The sequence below is a fragment of the Haliotis rubra genome, unplaced genomic scaffold (assembly GCF_003918875.1).
Source record: "Haliotis rubra isolate DU_JTF1 unplaced genomic scaffold, ASM391887v1 Scf876, whole genome shotgun sequence".
Lineage (NCBI taxonomy): Eukaryota > Metazoa > Mollusca > Gastropoda > Lepetellida > Haliotidae > Haliotis > Haliotis rubra.
The window spans coordinates 19,049-37,423 of record NW_025767608.1 but is presented as its reverse complement, the minus strand read 5'-3'; the positions used below and the strand labels follow the sequence as shown (position 1 = coordinate 37,423).

The window sequence follows — 18,375 nt, the reverse complement described above, 5'->3', positions numbered from 1 at the left end:
TGCTGTGATCCATATGCTTGTACTGGTGGATACTAAACGATTAATATTTATTTTCAGGTTATGTCAATGAGGACAATCGTAAGTAGATGTCCGGGTTACAACAGATCCAGACTTGCTTCAGGCTCCTTATGATTATCCTTCTTTGGCGTCCTTACTGATTTGCAGTGGTCCCTTTATATAACTGTCATGTTAAGTCTGTTATGGAGGATATTCGTGGATGTTTTGATTTTGCTACAGAGGCTGAGCAAAGTCAAATTCGAAAATTCATGTTTCATGGACAAAAGTATCCCAAACCCCTATATTTTTATAGCATCAATTTGTTATCATTAACCACAGCAAAAGACGTATCCAAACCTTAATTTAAATAACTATCTGAATGATTTCGTACTTATCAAATAAATGAATGGCAAGTCTAAGCCCCAAAAGAATGTAAAACTAGTATAGCTTATTCACTGAAACAAACATGGGAAAAAATGGACTCATTTTGTAGTGCTGATAACTATGATCATGTTCAACCTACTGCAATAACCTTCTTGACATTCCTGATCATACGTTGGAGGTATTTCCTTTCATTCTTGGTGGAGGGCTTGTTCAAATACATTACAATTGTGTACTGGAAAATCTCTCTAGCAAATTTTGCGATCCATAATACCCTATATAATTATGCTCTATGGGATGACAATCCAAAGTAGTTGTTACTGTCTCAGGCATTTTGAAGAGGTGAGCTGCTTAGAACAAAAACTGAATGGACAACGGTACATCACTGGGTTGTTGTGTTTCACATTCTGATGACAACTATCTTAACAAAGGACAAGCTTCATGGACGACACTGCTAAGTCACATTGCAAGTGCCGTTAGTGATTTGTTAACGTTAAGAGGGCATAGAAACTCTACCCTTTTCCACCAGGATATCCGCCATAATAGACCTGTTGCGATACTTTTCCATATGTGTATTAACATATTTTGCTTGATTTTCTCAATGTTCTTTAAAGCATTCTTAAAAAATATTGTTAGAAACTATAAAGATATTTAACTTTTGGTTAAATGATTGGCATCAGTCTGGCATACTTTTAACTAAGCGTCTTGTTGGAAAGCTTCCTTACCTTTAAACAAGACGCTTCGGGAACATGTCACGTGAACTAAACTGTAGTATGAATAATAAAAAACAAATGGGTATCTGTTATGCACCTATAAACAGATGCTCAAAGTGCCAAGCTCCTGGGGTAATGAATCAGTGAGCACTCGCTCCACTCATACAACTCCGTCACAGTTCACAGAGAATGTAGACCTTTAAGTGCGTGCACAAGATGCAAGGCTGAAGCCACAGTATCTTTGGCAGTTGTTGTTGTAGAACATTGTTATTTTGCAGCACCTTCAACTCACCTTGTTGGCAGCTGTAGTGTGGAGATACAAACAAGGGAGAATCAGTATCAGGGTTTTGCCGTTTTCCTCTGCAACTTTGAAAGACTGGATATGCCCCTTCATTACGAAACATACTGGTTTGTGAATGACAAATATGTCGCTGTCAAGGAAGTTGCTCTCTGGTCTGGAAATTACGTTGAAAATTCCCGGTTGACAGAAGATGATCTGAAAAGAGCTGGGTTCCACAAGTTTGGATTTGATGTACGTCGATTAAACTAATTGCACACATTACATATGTTATTCCTTTCACATTAAGTATAGCCACTATCACTCAAAGTAGATTCATTGGCGGACATTACTTTCGAAGTGTTAACGACTTGATATTGTCATCCCCACTTGCAACTAAGTTTGGATAGAATAGGTCAGTGTGTTTTGTTTTACCATCTTTCCATTTTGGAATCCATCTCTGTTTGTCACGTAAATCTTCAACGAGGATGTGCATTAGAAGGATAAACTAAAAATCAGAAACTAAATTTGAAACTGTGATAGTGTAATTACTACTTTAATCCTGTGTATTCTGGGTACTTTGGTAAATTTCTGAACATGAAGAAAGACATTGCCTCCTACATTTGTTTTGGTAGGTGCGGTGCAGTGTCAGAGTGCGGGACAAGGCAGGTGGCTTCCCGGGACCATCAAGACTGAGTGAACCGCAGTTTGCAGGAATAAAGGTAGAGTGAGATTTATAACCACCCCCACCCCCACCCCCACACACAACACACACCTCTCTCTCTCTCTCTCTCTCTCTCTCTCTCTCTCTCTCTCTCTCTCTTTATCTTATACTCTCTCTCTCATAACAGGTGATGTGTTGTTTGATCTTTCAAGCAAATTAGCCTTGTTCCGTCTTTCACAGAACTACATCTTCCTACATTTAAGAAATGTGGATAGCAATTTGGTACACCTCTTTCAAGGGAGAAATAAATATTTGATAGGAAATGTTCTTCTAAAGGGATCAGTAGTGATTGTGATATATTAAGGAAGTTGGTTTGATTTTGGAGGATTATGTGCAAACAGGGTTTTCAGGCAGTAGTGCAAGGTTGTAAACTCTCCTAGTTCTTGTTCAAACATTTCAAAGTCTGGTTCTGAGTTTGGTGACAAATGGTCAAGTTCTAAAGTTCTACTCCAGTTGATTCTAAAGATACTTCTTGAACCTACTTGTTGTTTGGCTAAGGAGAAGTTAGCGTTTGTAGACCTGTCACTAGAGTCCTTTATGCGAGAGCTGCTTTATGTGGTTTACAAGTGTGCCTCTCAATTTTAAGGATTTGACAGCTGACTCGATGTCTGGACTTGCTAAGGTGCGGGTTGTAGAAACTACTGTCAAAGGGGTGGATTGATTTGCCATAGGGCCTAGCCTAGCACTTCAGAAAGTAAGGAAACCCTTGAAAAAGAAATTCCAGGTATTTTTCCTTCTAGTGTTCTTGAGAGAATGATCCCACTTACGGTATGGCTAACACGTTCCTCGATCATTCAAACTGTTGAGTATTTAGGCATTAGAGAAACGGTTCTGGGCAGGAAGCAGTTGATTAAGTTGCAGGAAGCAAACTCAGAACTCCAAGTTCTTGCCAATAGGGCACCCTCTTTGAAAGGTGGTGGCAAGGTTCCAGTTTGCTATAATCATTTCAATGATAACATTTTGGTGAGGAATAAAGGCCACTGGGTGTATCTGCTGATGATGAATGATTAACTTTTCCATCTGATTGACATTTTGGTACATTAAAACTCTTTTGGCAGATCTCTTAGATGTGAACAAAGCTTAAGACAAAATTGTCCTATTTTACCTTTCCAAATGTTGCAGCAAGTTCTTTACTATGTTTGGTGCATTCCATAATCAGAGACGTAGTAATTGGCGACGAACAATAACAGTATTTGTGTCGTCACAATGCTTATGGAGAGACTGTTAGTGACAATAGAGAAAGACGTAGAAAGCAACAGGCAAGATTATGTTTGCCACACTAATGATAAATGCATTATGTGCAGACACAAACATCAAGTCGGAATGACAAAAATGAAGTATAGATTGATGAATGCGGGTGTGGCCATTTCCCAACATATGTATATATAAAACTTCCAGAAATGGAGACCCGTGAAGCTTCGTGTTAGAATGAACTTTCAGTAACCCATGCTTGTCGTAAGATGCGACTAACGGGATCGGGTTGTCAGGCTCGCTGGCTTAGTTGACACATGTCATCGGTTCGGATTGCACAGATCGATGATCATGCTGTTGATCACTGGATTTTTTGTCCCAGACTCGATTATTTACAGTCCGCCGCCATATAGCGGGAATATTGCTGAGAACGGCACTGAACTCACTCACTCCCTCCAGAAATGAAACGTTCAGTAACATGCGGGGTCATAATATTCTGTCTGCTCTAGAAACTTATAGATGCCGCGTCTAAATTTAATAACATGCACACTGCCATCGACTTGATCTTCGCTGTAACACAATTAAGGCACTGTACAACAATGAATAGGAGCGAGTTTAGTATTTCAACACTATGGAGGGGGGCACCAGTAATGAGCTTAACACTTTGAACCCGGGTCTTTGGCGTGACAGTTGTCCTGTTCCGTCAGCATTGTCGATGTTGAATCATCCATAGTAACTCTGAGGCTCATTACTACTCTTTTGATGCATTATTTGTGACCACCCGGGCTAGAATTGATTTTCAGTAGCTCATGCTTGTCGAAAGAGGTGACTAACGGGATACCAGGCTCGCTGAACTGGTTGACACATCTTACAGTGAGATCAGATATATTAATTGAAGGTTGTTTACAGTATCAGCAGACGATCGGTCTTGACAATGCTGACAGACAGTCGACGAGCGTAGGCAGATGACGGCAGACAGATGTACACAATTCGAGTGATAAGAAAACTCCAATGTAATTCCGTGTATGATTCCTTGAGTTGTCAACACAACAAGCAGCCTTGATATATACTGAAACAGTGTCTAGAACATTCGAGCAAAGCCCAGTTGTATCATTATTCACTCAGTACATTCTCGAATGACGGAAGTCAACAAAATAAACAAAATATTGTCAAGGGCAGGTAACCTTGGAGCGCTATCAAAAAGGCGTACGGCTAAAAATAGTATTGCCATTGAACATATATGATGCGAAATGTAACCCACAACCCACACTCAAAACTTTAAACATTGTGACCCATTATAACTATCACTTAATCAATGATAAAAGATGATAAAAAAAACCACTCTCGTAACAGTGATGGCAGATGCGCAGGTTAGAGTTAACTTCATCGAGTCAGTTCGTGGAGGAAGATCACTTTATTTTGCTAGAAACAAGTTTCGTCTGAACGGATATGAGGGAGACACGGGTTACTTGAAGTTCACAAAGGCTTGATGTTCAAGTGACAAGTGGGGACAGACTTCGGGGCACACCCACAGTCATCCGGATCCGGCCTGAGGCAGAGTGTCAAATGTTTCCTCTTGTATTCTGCTTGCTGCCGAACAGGTCGGTGGGAACCGGATCCCGAATCCGAGCCCTGAAGGACGATACTGTGAACAACATCATCGGGGACATCAACTACACAGGCCACGTGTCCAATCTGCTCAAACTTTCCTAAACCTGAAGCACATTGACAGTAGTCTGTTATATAATGTTGAATTAAAGAAAATGTATGGGAAGAATAGGCCTGAAAAACCTGTGTAAATACTTATTTATATTTTTATATGTGCCCAAATTAATCACGTTAATCCTGTTTTCCTTGTAATTTGTGTGAGTCTCCGAGTGAGGCGCGCTGTGTTCGTTCAGCCATAACACTGCATTGAAAGTACCGCCAAGGCTATGCTCATTCAACCGAGAAACGTCGCGAATTTAGCTTTCCCGGCCATGAACCATTTCCAAGACAAGGCAAATGTGTTACGACTGGCATGGAGATGAACTGCAGGTAGACGATTTGCCTTTTTTTTTTTACAAACGTAAACGTCCCGGTATGGGAAGTTTGTCGTCTCATACGATACTAACGGAAAAAGAAATACATAACATAAAGTAAAAGTTATTTGAAAAGTTAAAAAACAATAACTCTACATAAACCTGTAGCAACGCACTTTGTATGAAATTTGATGTCAAGTATTGCGCATAGCACGTGCACTTTGTGCACGATGTACTTACTCACTTTTTGCACGTTATTTGACACCTGAACTTCATACTTTGGACTTTGACATTTAAAGAACGGTTGACTATTTTCGAGCCTCTAAATGTTGTGGAAAACACGATACTTTTAACCTAAACTGCGCATCCGCTGTGCCAGGGCTTACTGAAAATCAGCGTCTCCGTGCCATGGGTATGCTGGAGACTGGAAAGGCCCAAAATATAGTGGCCAGAAATGTTGGTGCCAATCGAAACACGATCTCTTCTCAATGGAGACATTTTCAATACAATGGGAACACCAGAGATTTGCCGCCCACGCGATGAGTCAGGTCAGCAATACAACCTCATTCGAATGACCCATCAAAAGAAAGGATTCCAAACTGCCAGTTTCACTGCTCGAACCATTCCTGGCTTACGTCCAATCAATTCTAGGACTGTACGGAACCGACTGAGGGAGCACAATATCCGGACCCGACGTCCTGCAATACGTCCAATTTTGCTACGCCGTCACCGACAGGCACGTCTTGCCTGGTGCACAGGCACAGGAGACAGGATAATGCAGTTACTTTATTCCAGTAGTATACTTGCTATTTTTACCTTTGCATTTCATGATCTCCTATGTTTATATCTGTTTTCATTTTCAGATAGAGAACCCCACCTTATCTGTAAAACAAGGTGAAACAAAACAACTTTCTGTAATTTCAACTGTGCCATTCAAATGTGGCACTAAGTTTGGGGACTGTCGTGTCAATCTGGAAGTGAGAGCACCACCTACAGACGATAACACAGGATGCAACCCCAAACCATTGGTACAAACAGACTGCAATTTACCTCTCCAGAATACGAACACGCGGTATCATTTCCAAGTCACAGGAGAAACTACACTGGATAATGGAGCATTTTACAGCTTAACAAAACTGAATCTGACGACAATATCCAATGAGATGTCATTCTTTCATGAATACACCGTCGGGATAGCTACGGTGAGAAAAAAATATAAGAAAAATATGTGTTGTTGAACTCAAACATGATAATAAGTCAGAAACGGTAATGTTTGTTGTTTAACGCCGCACTCAGCAATATTCTAGCTATATGTCGGCGTGCTGTAACTAATCGAGTCTGGGCCAGACAAACCAGACAACATTATGAGCATCGATCAACGCAATTGCGATACGATGACATGTGTCAACCAAGTCAGCGATCCTGACCACCCGATCCCGTTAGTCGTCTCTTACGACAAGCATGGGTTGCATGGGTTGCTGAAGACCAATTCTATCCCGGATCTTCACGGGTTGTTAATGCATGAACTAGAGACACGTCAGATCGAGTTCATCAGGATATGTATCGCTATCTCTGAAATGTGGCAGACATTGATTCATAAGTAAGAAAGGAACATTTTGTTTTCTTTTCAACTACAGTAGGTACGAATTCAAACAAATATTTTTCTATGAGCGGATTCTGACCTGATCTTGTATTTAAGAAATACACTTCGCTCTACCACCATGTATAGTGTAATAAAACACACTTTTGCCCTGAACTATTATAATTAAAGCACGAGGACGCTTGCGTCCGAGTGCTTTAACGTTATAATAGTTCAGGGCGAAAGTGTGTTTTATTAAACTATACATGGTGGTAGGGCGAACTGTATTTCTTTTCTAAGATGCCAAATTTAATACTTTCTAAGGATAATTACGATTAATTTAAGGCAGAAAACAAACGACGGTGTCTGTGACCTAAATTAAGAATCCTCGCACAGGGCTAACTGGCGCACTGTTCTATTGATGTGTCTGCCCCCTACGTTAAGACGAATGTCACCAGAAAAAAAACAAATGATAACAGTTTGATGACGGTTTACGTTCGGATTAAATATCTTCTCTGAATTATTTTAAATACATCTGTTATTAACATAAACAATATGGGGCAATATGAACTTTGCATTTCTACTACCAACGTAAGTTTAGATCAGTACATCCAGAGGAAGTTGAGTAGTCAAGCGACATTCCACGATTGCATTGTGGGAATGTAAACATTGCGAACGTTACCGTGTCGCTGAAAACTTGTGAGACGAACTGAGACATTTTAACCGTCGTAAAACATAAACGTAATGTTTCCACCAGTGATATTAGCTTGGTGAAGCAACAGCAAACCAAGAAACGGGATGCAACGGTGTAGTTTACTGTAGGAGGCCGTACGAGGCGATGACAACTGACATGCATCGTGACGTTGCTTTCATCGTGACGTAATGTAAAATGGTTCGATTACGAGGGGGCCCACTAGAATGGCGCAGTGACGGGATAACGTCATTCAATTGTTACGTCATCAAAAAACTATACCTTTATTGTCTGATAATGTTGTTTTTTTTCGATTGTTCTAACCGCTAGGCATCTTAGAATGCATGTTAAGGACGTTTTGGACTCCCGACTTCTCATATCGAACTCAATATTTTCACTAGGTCGAGGTCTCGAAGGACGGATCTGGGTCTGTTGCCGATGGGAGTGTATGCCATGCTGTGTGTGACCCTCATATGTTGACATTTGATGGCAGGTAAAGGAATATACGTACACATAATGTGGTCGGTATCTTATATCTATAATCTTATGAACGAATTGATTCTACAAAATGGTTGACATCAAAACATTTTCAACCAACCAACGTACAAACTTGCCACTTGCCACTTGTTAAACTGAAATTCACATTCGAAGTAATGTATTAATTGTTATGAAAAGAGATTTACATGTATTATCTAGGTAACAATACAGACCATGAAAAGTGGATTACAGCAGTCTAGTTAACAAATAATGCATATGCCATAACCCTAATTGAATAGACTCTTGGAACAGGAGAAATCAGTAATAAGTGAGGCCTCCTTAAGCAGTCGTGACGGCAACATTTATGAGCTGCGGAACACATTAATCTTGCAATATTTATGCATTTTCCTGTTTCTTAATTGTGGATGTCATGTTTCGCTGTACCGTCCAGCAGGACATCGCCATCAACAAAATCAACCTCAAATTTCTGTCCAACAACCTTGGCACTCTTAAAATAGGTTTGGAATTCCTTGCTTTCATCATGAGCCTTGACATGCATCACCAGAAGATCGATCATTTGATAAACAGATATGTGCAAAGGAACACGAAAACAATCTATCATGAGGAGCCTCCACATTAATCAACCTCGACCTCCCGAATTGTTTGTCATATATAAACGATTATGAGAGGAACGAGGATGGTGGTGGGGCCCTGTTGTCAAACATGATCCTTCTGGTCAGGACTGGCACAGCAAAAGTATCGGTGGCTTTGACGTTGTTTTGAGCATTTAGCTCTGAGCTCCAGATTTCCTTTCAGCGCGAACTGTACTCGGCCCGGAGTTTGTCTTGAATCTGGGCATTCAGGAGCAGATGCTCAATAACTCTATCCTCCCCCTCCTCTGCAGATTAATAATACTCACTAGTAGACTAGTAGCCATAGGTCACGCCGAAGACCCGGGTTCGATTCCCGAACCAGTCGGGCATGAAACTGGTAGACAATTATAGCTAATTGTGTCCCTCCATCTTCTCATATCTGACTGTCGGATCTGTTCCCAAAGCCATGTCTCATCATGGGCGATCTGAACGGAGACAACCCCCTTTGGGGTAGTGTCCATACTAACACTAAGGTAAAATGCTTGAGGAAATCATTTCCGATAATGATTTATGTTTTTGCAATGATGGTTCAGCCACTTATCTTTATCCAGCAACGGGAACATATTCTTTCCTGGATCTGCCTCTCGCCGACTCCAACTTGTAAAATGAATTTGATGGAAATGATGGTCCATTATGACCTATGTGTGAGTGATCACTTCCCCACCATTCTCAAAACAATCAACCCTGGTGGTGATCCACTTTATCTAGAAGAAACTTCGCCAGGGCTGATTGGTCATTATATGAGACTGTGTGATCTTTTTAGGAACAGTGAAGATCCTATACAGTCTTTTTCGGATATACTAAATGGTATTCCTGACAAAACAATTCCTAAGTCCTCTGCAAGTCCACATATTCATAAATCATGGTTTAATACTGAATGTAAACAGGCCAGAAATTGTAGGAAGAATGCCGAAAAATATTTTTGCCGACGTCCTTCTGTCCATAATCTAGACAAAGTCAAAATTGCTAATGCTAATGCTAGACGGATATTTAAACAAAAAAAAGGGTAAGTCGTGGCGAAATTATGTTTCCAAAATACATTTACGTACACCTATGTCCAAGGTGTGGGACAAGATCCAATGAATAAAGACAAAGGTTCAAAATCCAATTTATTAACTAATAAAACTGATATTGCAAATAAACAGTAAATTCCTTGACAAGCATTCAGCTTCATCAAATTATGTCCCTGAGTTTCAAAACTATCACAAACGGAGAATAAAAGAATACATTTTAACTCAGACATTGGTGAAGATTATAAAGAATTATTTTCGTTACATGAGCTCCATACCGCCCTTGAGCAAGCTCATGATACAGCAAGAGGAGCTTATAATATTCACCATCAGCTCTTGAAGCATTTGCCAGAATCATGTTTAGAAATCCTTTGAGAATTCTTTTTATTAAATGTGGACTTCAGGGAATTTCCCAACTTCGTGGCGTAATGCCATTGTTGACCCTATTCCAAAGCCTGGCCGGGATCATACTGATCTTTTAATACCGAGTCTTACAAACATCATCAACACTAGTCTTGAATATTGAATAGTACCGTCTCCTTCTAGTGATGCCACTCCTGAAAAGGCCCAACTTAGATCTGCTTTGCAACTACTGGCCAGTGTCTAATCTCAGTTATGTTTCCAAGTTAGTTGAGTGTGCTGTATGCACACGACTTTCTGAACATCTTGATAAACATGACCTTCATGATCATCTCCAGTCCCCCTACCGTAGCCATCACAGAACGGAAACTGCATAGCTGAAAGTGATCAGTGACATATTACTTAGCATTGATAACAAGAAGCGTGCAGTTTTGGTACTTCTTGACCTAAGCAGTGCATTTGACACCATCGATCACTGCAATCTTCTGGAACGTCTGAAGTTGGAATTTCCCATCGATGGAACAGCTTTAGCGTGGTCTAAATCGTACCTGTCCGATAGAAGGCAGTGTGTCTCCTGACCCATCATGTCTAACGTGTGGGGTTTAACAAGGATCCGTCGTGGGAACGGTTCTTTTCACCTTGGAAATGTCGTGGAAATACATGAAGAGTATAGACATCCCTATGCTGATGACTCTCAAGTCTACAGATTCATGGAGTCAATGCTATGCGTAGACGTATCAGAACAAACTAAAACTGAATAGCGAGAAGACGGAATGCATTGTCCTAGGGCCACAGAAAAGGAGATCACAATGCGGTCTTACATTTTTCGAGTTGGTGTGATTATCGACTCAGATGTGTCACTGGATGATCACGTTTTCTATGTAGTTCAGAGCTGCTTTGCTCAACTTCGTACTATTGGACATATCCGACCATATCTCACCACCGAATCTGCCACCACTCCTGTCCTGTCTCTAGTTATGAGCAGGAACGATTACTGTAACTCTCTTCTCGCTGGTGCCACTAAGACACAGATATGCAGAACGCAGTTGCACGTGTAGTGATCCAGTCACTACAGGATTCAATTCATGCTTCTGTGCCTCACTTTTCGCTGTCTGTCTGGATCTGCCTCTTCGTATCTTGCCCAGTTCCTCACGCTGCACCGGCCATGCCGCGCTCTCCGTTCTCAAGATAAACATTTCCTCGTTATCCCCTTTAGCCTTTTAATTTGTCTAAACTAAAATTCAGTGAAACAGGTTGCAAAATGTTTTATGGAACACTTTTACACTATACGAGACAAAACATCATGATAAAAACTGGGAGCATACTTGAATCTAAATCTCCTACCAAAAGACTGGGAAATATTCAATATTATCACATGAAAGTGCTCCTATAACATTGATTTAAGATGGTTACAATATAAGTTGTTCACTGGTCACGAGGGGGCATAGGTTGATGTACTCTCGATGTTTGTTTATGCCCGAAGGGCAAGGGGAACATAAACAAACATCGAGGGTACATCAACCAATGGGCTCCGAGGGACCAGTCAACAACGTATTTCTCTTACCGAACACCTTAATGTTAATTTTGAATTACTTGAAGCACGGGTACAAATCTATCTGTAGCCATCGCTACCCAGCGGGCACACAACGTTGAATCAACGTTGAATCAACGTTGAATTTTGGTTGTTTGGTTGATCAACCTTTCCTAAACGTTGATTCAACGTTTATCATGCGACCAAAGAAAGTTAGTCGAGATTCGTTTAGTTGTCAACGTTGTTTCAACGTAAGGAACCAACAAAATGTCAACTAATTGTTTCCTTGGCAAATTTGATACATAATTCATATTGGTAATAGGTATCCAACTTAGCAACTATCATTTCGGAACATTATTTTCATAAAAGATCAAGATCGAGCTAGTGACAGATTTAATCTTATATATTGTTGGATTGTGCATCGATCAAGGGACGGAAATATTACGTAAATCGCAATTTTAGGTATAAAGTTATCAGTTATCCAAATTGCAGTACATTTGATATTTTCCAACAAAACTGTGAAAATTGTATAATTCCCGACAATTTGCTTTCAAACACATGCCAGATGTTGACCTTTCGATCGCCTCGTTTGGCCATATCCGGACATGCGCACAATTATCGCGCGCGCAAAGGCAGCTGATCGTTGTCAGTTCACTTTGGCGAAGTTCAACGCAATATCGTTCTATTTTCGCCATCTTCACGGCATGCTGGTGTTTATTTGGTAAGTATGTCCTTCATGTATTCTGAAAACGTAGGAATCTAGCAGGTCAAAGTAGCAAGAAACTCCGAATTAGGGCTCATGTTTTAACTCACAAGGTTACCGGTATGTCACAGTACATGTTTCTCAAAATTTAGTGGAAGCCCGTGTTTTCCATGAACTTGTTTTGTTATTTTTCAATATATTTACATGCATATATTTGGCATTTTATTATATAATCGAAAAGGATTTCCTTTCGTACCCATCACCTGATTTGAATTTTGCAAATATACATTTTCAAATAATCAATGAAGTACATCAATATAAGGAACCGTTCATAATTAAATATACATCTGCGGGTGGGGGTGATGATTGTAAGGGGTGGGGTGTCACCCATTTTTTTCAGGGGAGCTAAGGGGTCAGCATTTTTGTACACACGCACTATGTTTAATATGATGCTTAGAAATTATTGGAAGGGGAGAGGGCGTCATAGATAATGTACATGACATGTAGGGTGGGCCGTCTCACATTGGGGGAATTCACATTGTACATGCTTCTCCATAAAAATCAACATCACCCCAAAGCCATACATTAATAACGGTCCCTAAGGGCAGCTATACAAAATCGGATAGGATTAATCAACATTTTATATTGCATCCCATTATTATGAACATTTGTTCGTTTGAATAGATCTATCAGTAAACTATTATGCATTGAGCACGCCCTGAACCCTGTCAACATATGTATATTATTTGGGGGGAGGGGGGTGGTGGAGAATGGCGTAAGGAAATGCAACGAAATTTTCACATCAAAATGTCTTGTGAAAGTCTTTGTTAAGGATGAAATTGTATATAACTTATTTGAACTTTTATTTATTTACAAAAAGTGTAACTTCACTAATGATTCTTTGATGGGACAATTAACAAAACTGCACCCACAGACTTTAATTCTTACACTTGTTTGGAAGGGATATGATAATTCATGTCTCTTAGAGGTTAAAATCTTACATACAAAAGAAGTAATTTTAAAGTAAGGAACATTTAATTATGAAATAAGGTATAATTTTAATGGAATTTGCAGAAATCTCATCTTCGAAGACTGGGTGGCAGCAATTTTGTGGATCAAATAAAAGGAGCAATGCTAAGGTAACACGTTTTTAACATTTCACTTGTTTCCAGTATATCCACCACAAAGTTTAATAGAAAGATGATAATGCTCTTTCATTACCACCTGTTTTGAATATTTGTGATAATGTTTTGTCATTTTTGGTGATAATAGTTGGACTTTATTTTCATTTATATATTAAGGTTGATCATTTAAGAGAAAAATTTGACAATGATCCGGAGATGTTTAGTTTAATGAGCACTCCCTTGCTTGGCGCCATATTGTTTTTCGCCGTAAACAGCTGGATGGGAGATAGCACGCGAGAGGACAGAAGTCATACATTTATAGATATATATAGATGTTTATTGCTGGAAGACACACTCTTCAGGTATTTGGTCAGCTGTAGAATTTGAATATGATGTTTTTTATTATTGTCAAAGGGTAGGTTTTTCATTATTTGCAATCTAATATGTGTGCAGTGAAACATACTGAGATTTGGAAGAGTCAGTATTTAAAGTACAGGTGTTGTTAGATATCAGCATTTTATGTACATGTTCCCTTGTTAAGATCATCTATCGAGTATATTAGAGAAGGTGTATATTTGTAGTGTTTTAAATCAGAGTTATTTTCAGTGTATGACCTACATTTCAATATGTTTTGGCCACCTGTCACCCCTTTGGTCAAATAGAGTAGGACTTCCATTTCTTGGAATTGAGAGTCAGAAATGCACTGTTTCCAAGAATTTGCGTGTGCCAGCGATGTTTTTTTACGAGTACGTTTAAGTCTTTTTGAGTGTAGATTGGAGTTGTAAGAGATGTTATTCAATGTCTTATTATTCAGGGTATGATAGATTATTTCTGGCAGTGTAGAGTTTAATCTCATTATTCTATTGTTCATGATTCAGAGAAGCATAGTTATGACGTCGCAGATAATACGCCCACATAATTCATTATATGAGAGATTTTCTAAGCGTTTCTATAAGAGATTAAGTGTAAACATTTATGAATTATAAAGAAGTTATTTATCTGAGTTTTATGAGTGTACAAATGACAAAGAGAAAGAGAGAGAGAGTAGATAATAGAGAATATATTGTATACTTATGAGAGCTCATTATTGTTTTCAGAACTCCATGATCCATACTTCCTTGTGTTTGGGAACAAATGGTGTTGGGAGACCTCCCACAATAGACTTGTTCTTTGACCTGTGAACCACCACCCATTTTGTTTTCTTATCATTTAATGTAAAATGGCTTGTGTGAGTGAGTGAGTGAGTTGAGTTTTACACCGCACTCAGCAATATTCCAGCTATATGGCGGCGGTCTGTAAATAATCGAGTCTGGACCAGACAATCCAGTGATCAACAGCATGAGCATCGATCTGCGCAATTGGGAACCGATGACATGTGTCAACCAAGTCAGCGAGCCTGACCACCCGATCCCGTTAGTCGCCTTTTACGACAAGCATAGTCGCCTTTTATAGCAAGCATGGGTTGCTGAAGGGCTATTCCACCCCGGACCTTCACCTTCAAAATTGCTACATCAGTACAACTCCTATTAATTTGAAATAATCATTTCCGAGAATCTCTAAAGAAAACTAAATCTGACAGAATAACAACAATCTTCCATTGTTTTGCAGGACAATGTCAAACAATTTGATGTCAGGAGTGAATGTTGATCGGCAAAACGGCAAGTTTTCTTTTAAGAATACAAGGTTGTATTCAATCATCTCTGGTAAGTTAATTACCAAGTGCAGCATATTCATCATGACCATAGCAAATAATATATGACAGTAAAGCAGCATTTAATTCATAGTCTAATTGAATAATCAACTTGCAATTGAGGATTTTCTTTGAAAATGTTTAAGAAAACTTCCATTCCTTCGGTTGAAAATATAAATTGTTTACACTTTTCGTCATATTTTGTATTGATGCTGTTCATATGTCCACATGCCAAGTTACAGCAGTGAAAGGAACCTTTCAAGTGATTGATTAAACAAATATTTGAATTATTTAAGACAATATATCTTCCATATAACTTATTCATGTATTTAAATATAAAATTTCAGAATGTGTCCTATCTCATGGGAATGAGATGGGAATGCATCCGAAGCAAATTTCAAGAAAGAGTTAGGGACGTTTCTGAAATATCCACCTGACCGCCAGGCTGGGAGTGGCAGAAAGAAGAGGAGCTGATAATTGTGTTTTTGGAGTTGTAATTGTGTTGAAAAATCTGAACTGTGGTATTGAAATTGGTGGCGTAAATGTCACTTTGATGCTATATGCAGATGATATTGTGTTATTAGCACAACAGAGATCACCTACAGACTATGTCATGTGTGATGTTTTACATTATGCATTAAACCACGTTTCTCTGTGCGTGTGTGTTCATAAAGATTTCATGAAAAGTGACTTGTTTTATGTGCTGTTTTAAGGTATAGTTCCTGGTCATCTTGGATCCCTTTCATGGTGAAAGTAATTGCATTGTGTTTATTCAGGGGTCTGTCTAATAGCTGAAACTCAGACAAAATGTCTTCTGGGGACAATTTCCACCTTTTCAAGATAACAATACAACAGTAAATAGTTTTTCTTAATTTGGAATACTCTTTTCTTCTTACTGTAATTATACGTCCAACTGACATAAAACTTAAATGAACATTATATTGAATGTGGAATTTTAACCAAGTATTTTATCAGGTAAATATTTTTACTGCAATTTTCTGTTTGAACACTGTTTATTGCAGGTAGCTTTTTGGGTATTTTAGCTGGATGCAGGAGTTTGGTGCTACTTTAGTGTAGTTTAAAGATGAAGTGCAAGTCTATTTACAGGAAAGCGTAATCCCAGACACAACCACGGAACAACCCATTTTCAACGTTAATAATATGTCAAACTTCAACGTTGATTCCACGTCGGATATCTACGTCTAAAAAACTTTCATATACAACCACGGAACAACCCATTTTCAACGTTAACAATATGTCACACTTCAACGTTGATTCCACGTCAGATATCTACGTCTAAAAAACTTTCATATACAACCTTTTTTCAACGTTGATAATCGGTCAAACTTCAACGTAGATTCCACGTCGGATATCTACGTCAAAAAAACTTTCATATACAACCTATTTTCAATCTATTTTCAACGTTGAGGATCAACCTATTCTCAACGTTGAAACAACGTTGATGTGCCTGCTGGGTAGCTTTTGCTGACAAGAAAAGCAGATTTAGAATTATCTCCCTTCCATCGATTTGCATTCGCAAAACATCGGTAATTTCCGTACATCATACATGATTCAATGTTATTCGAGATAAAGAATTACTACCACCAAGTACCAAATGAGTTGCCATTGACATCGGGGTACATTGAAATTATTCTATTGTTGAAAATAATAGAAGAGCGCTCAGCCAATCAGAAAGCGACATTTATGTGTGAGGTTAGATAATAGAGAATTATTCTGGATATTTTACCAACAGTTTTTGTTGAAGATTAAGTATATAGGCTCTCAATTTCCTGTTTTTGCAAACATAACAGTGAATAAATTACCGATCTATTCTCAGACTGTGAAATTGTTCTCCAGTCATTGCTTTTAACCGATTTGAATATTCCGTTACAGTTTACAAAACAGAACATTTTGTTTGGTATCAAAAGAAAAAATAACTCAGTTAATATCGTAATACTTGTTGTAAAGCAAGTTAAGTTTAGACAAAGTAGAAATTCAACTGTACCCTTTATCAGCCATGTCAAAAGGGAGATATTTAAGTATTTTGTTTATCTTTAAACTTGATTATGTTGATGTTCAAACAATACATACCTGCATACTTGCAATACATGTGTACACAAACACACACACGAGAATCGTTCATTTCAAACATTGGCAAAACAATCAGTGTAAAGCACTGGTCTAGAAGCATCCAGTGAAGCGGGAAATATTCAATTGGTGACCCAGCTTATTACTGAATGTGTTAAATGTATGGAAGCTTTATATACTAACTAAAATTGCATAAAATATAAAGTAGTTTGAAAGTTAATAATAGCCCTAAATATACACGTAACAAAACACTTTGAATGAACTGTAATATCTCGTATCGCGTGTGGCACGTGCACTTTGTGCACAATGAATTTACTCACTTTTTGCATGCTTTTTGACACCTGAAGTTCACACATCTGATATTGAAATTTGAAGAACGGTTGCTTATTCTCTTGCCTCTGACTTTTGTGGAAAACACGTTAATTTCAACCTAAACTGCGTGTAGGTCATGTCACGGCTTACAGAGAGATTTGTCTAGAACCGGCTGTGCAGGCAAGACAACCACATTCAGCTGACCCATCTAAGGAATCAATTCCAGACTGCCAGTTTGACTGTTCGGACCATTCCTGGTTTACGTCCAAATGGTGCACTCAGCATCTGCGGTGCAGGGGACAAGATTAGGACAGTGTTTTGTACACTGACGAGACGAGATTTCGTCTGGACTGCTCAGATGGCAGGACAAGATTGTGCAGACAGTGAGGTGAACGGTATGCTGACGCGTGCGTTGTTCAACGTCGACAGTTTGGTGGCGTAAGCGTTATCGGGTGGAGGACATCACATCTCATGGTCGGACACAACTTGACATTATCAATGGCAATATGACAGTCTGCGATATAGGGATGAGATCATTGGGCCTCACGTGCAGCCGTTCATTCAAGGACAGAGATGTACCTCCATGCTTCAGCAAGATAATGCCCGCCCACATGTCGTTTATGGTTTCCTGAGACAACTGAACATTCCTAACCAGCTGTTTCTCCGGACATGTCCCCTATCGAGCACGCTTCTGATGAAATGGAGAGACGTCTACGTCAAGCCCAGAATCAGCCATTAACGTTAGCAAAATTGGGACAAGCGTTGTCAAGCCTGCATCAACGCCACTGGTGGCCATACACGATACTGAATTTGACTTTTGACACCACATCTCTTCAAGGACGTGCCACGATGC

The 18,375-nt window shown here is 39.2% G+C and overlaps 1 protein-coding gene across 1 annotated transcript in view; it reads left to right on the top strand.

Annotated features, from left to right (window-relative positions):
- The first annotated feature begins 1,419 nt into the window (after positions 1-1,419).
- The window catches only part of LOC124263270 (von Willebrand factor D and EGF domain-containing protein-like), a 34,506-nt gene continuing 17,550 nt past the window's right edge, over positions 1,420-18,375 (top strand). Inside the window, exons 1-4 of the mRNA XM_046697862.1 lie at positions 1,420-1,623; positions 2,004-2,090; positions 6,168-6,506; positions 7,976-8,067. Coding sequence (XP_046553818.1) covers positions 1,474-1,623; positions 2,004-2,090; positions 6,168-6,506; positions 7,976-8,067 — 668 coding nt within the window. The 5' untranslated portion in view covers positions 1,420-1,473. The remainder of the gene's footprint in view (positions 1,624-2,003; positions 2,091-6,167; positions 6,507-7,975; positions 8,068-18,375) is intronic.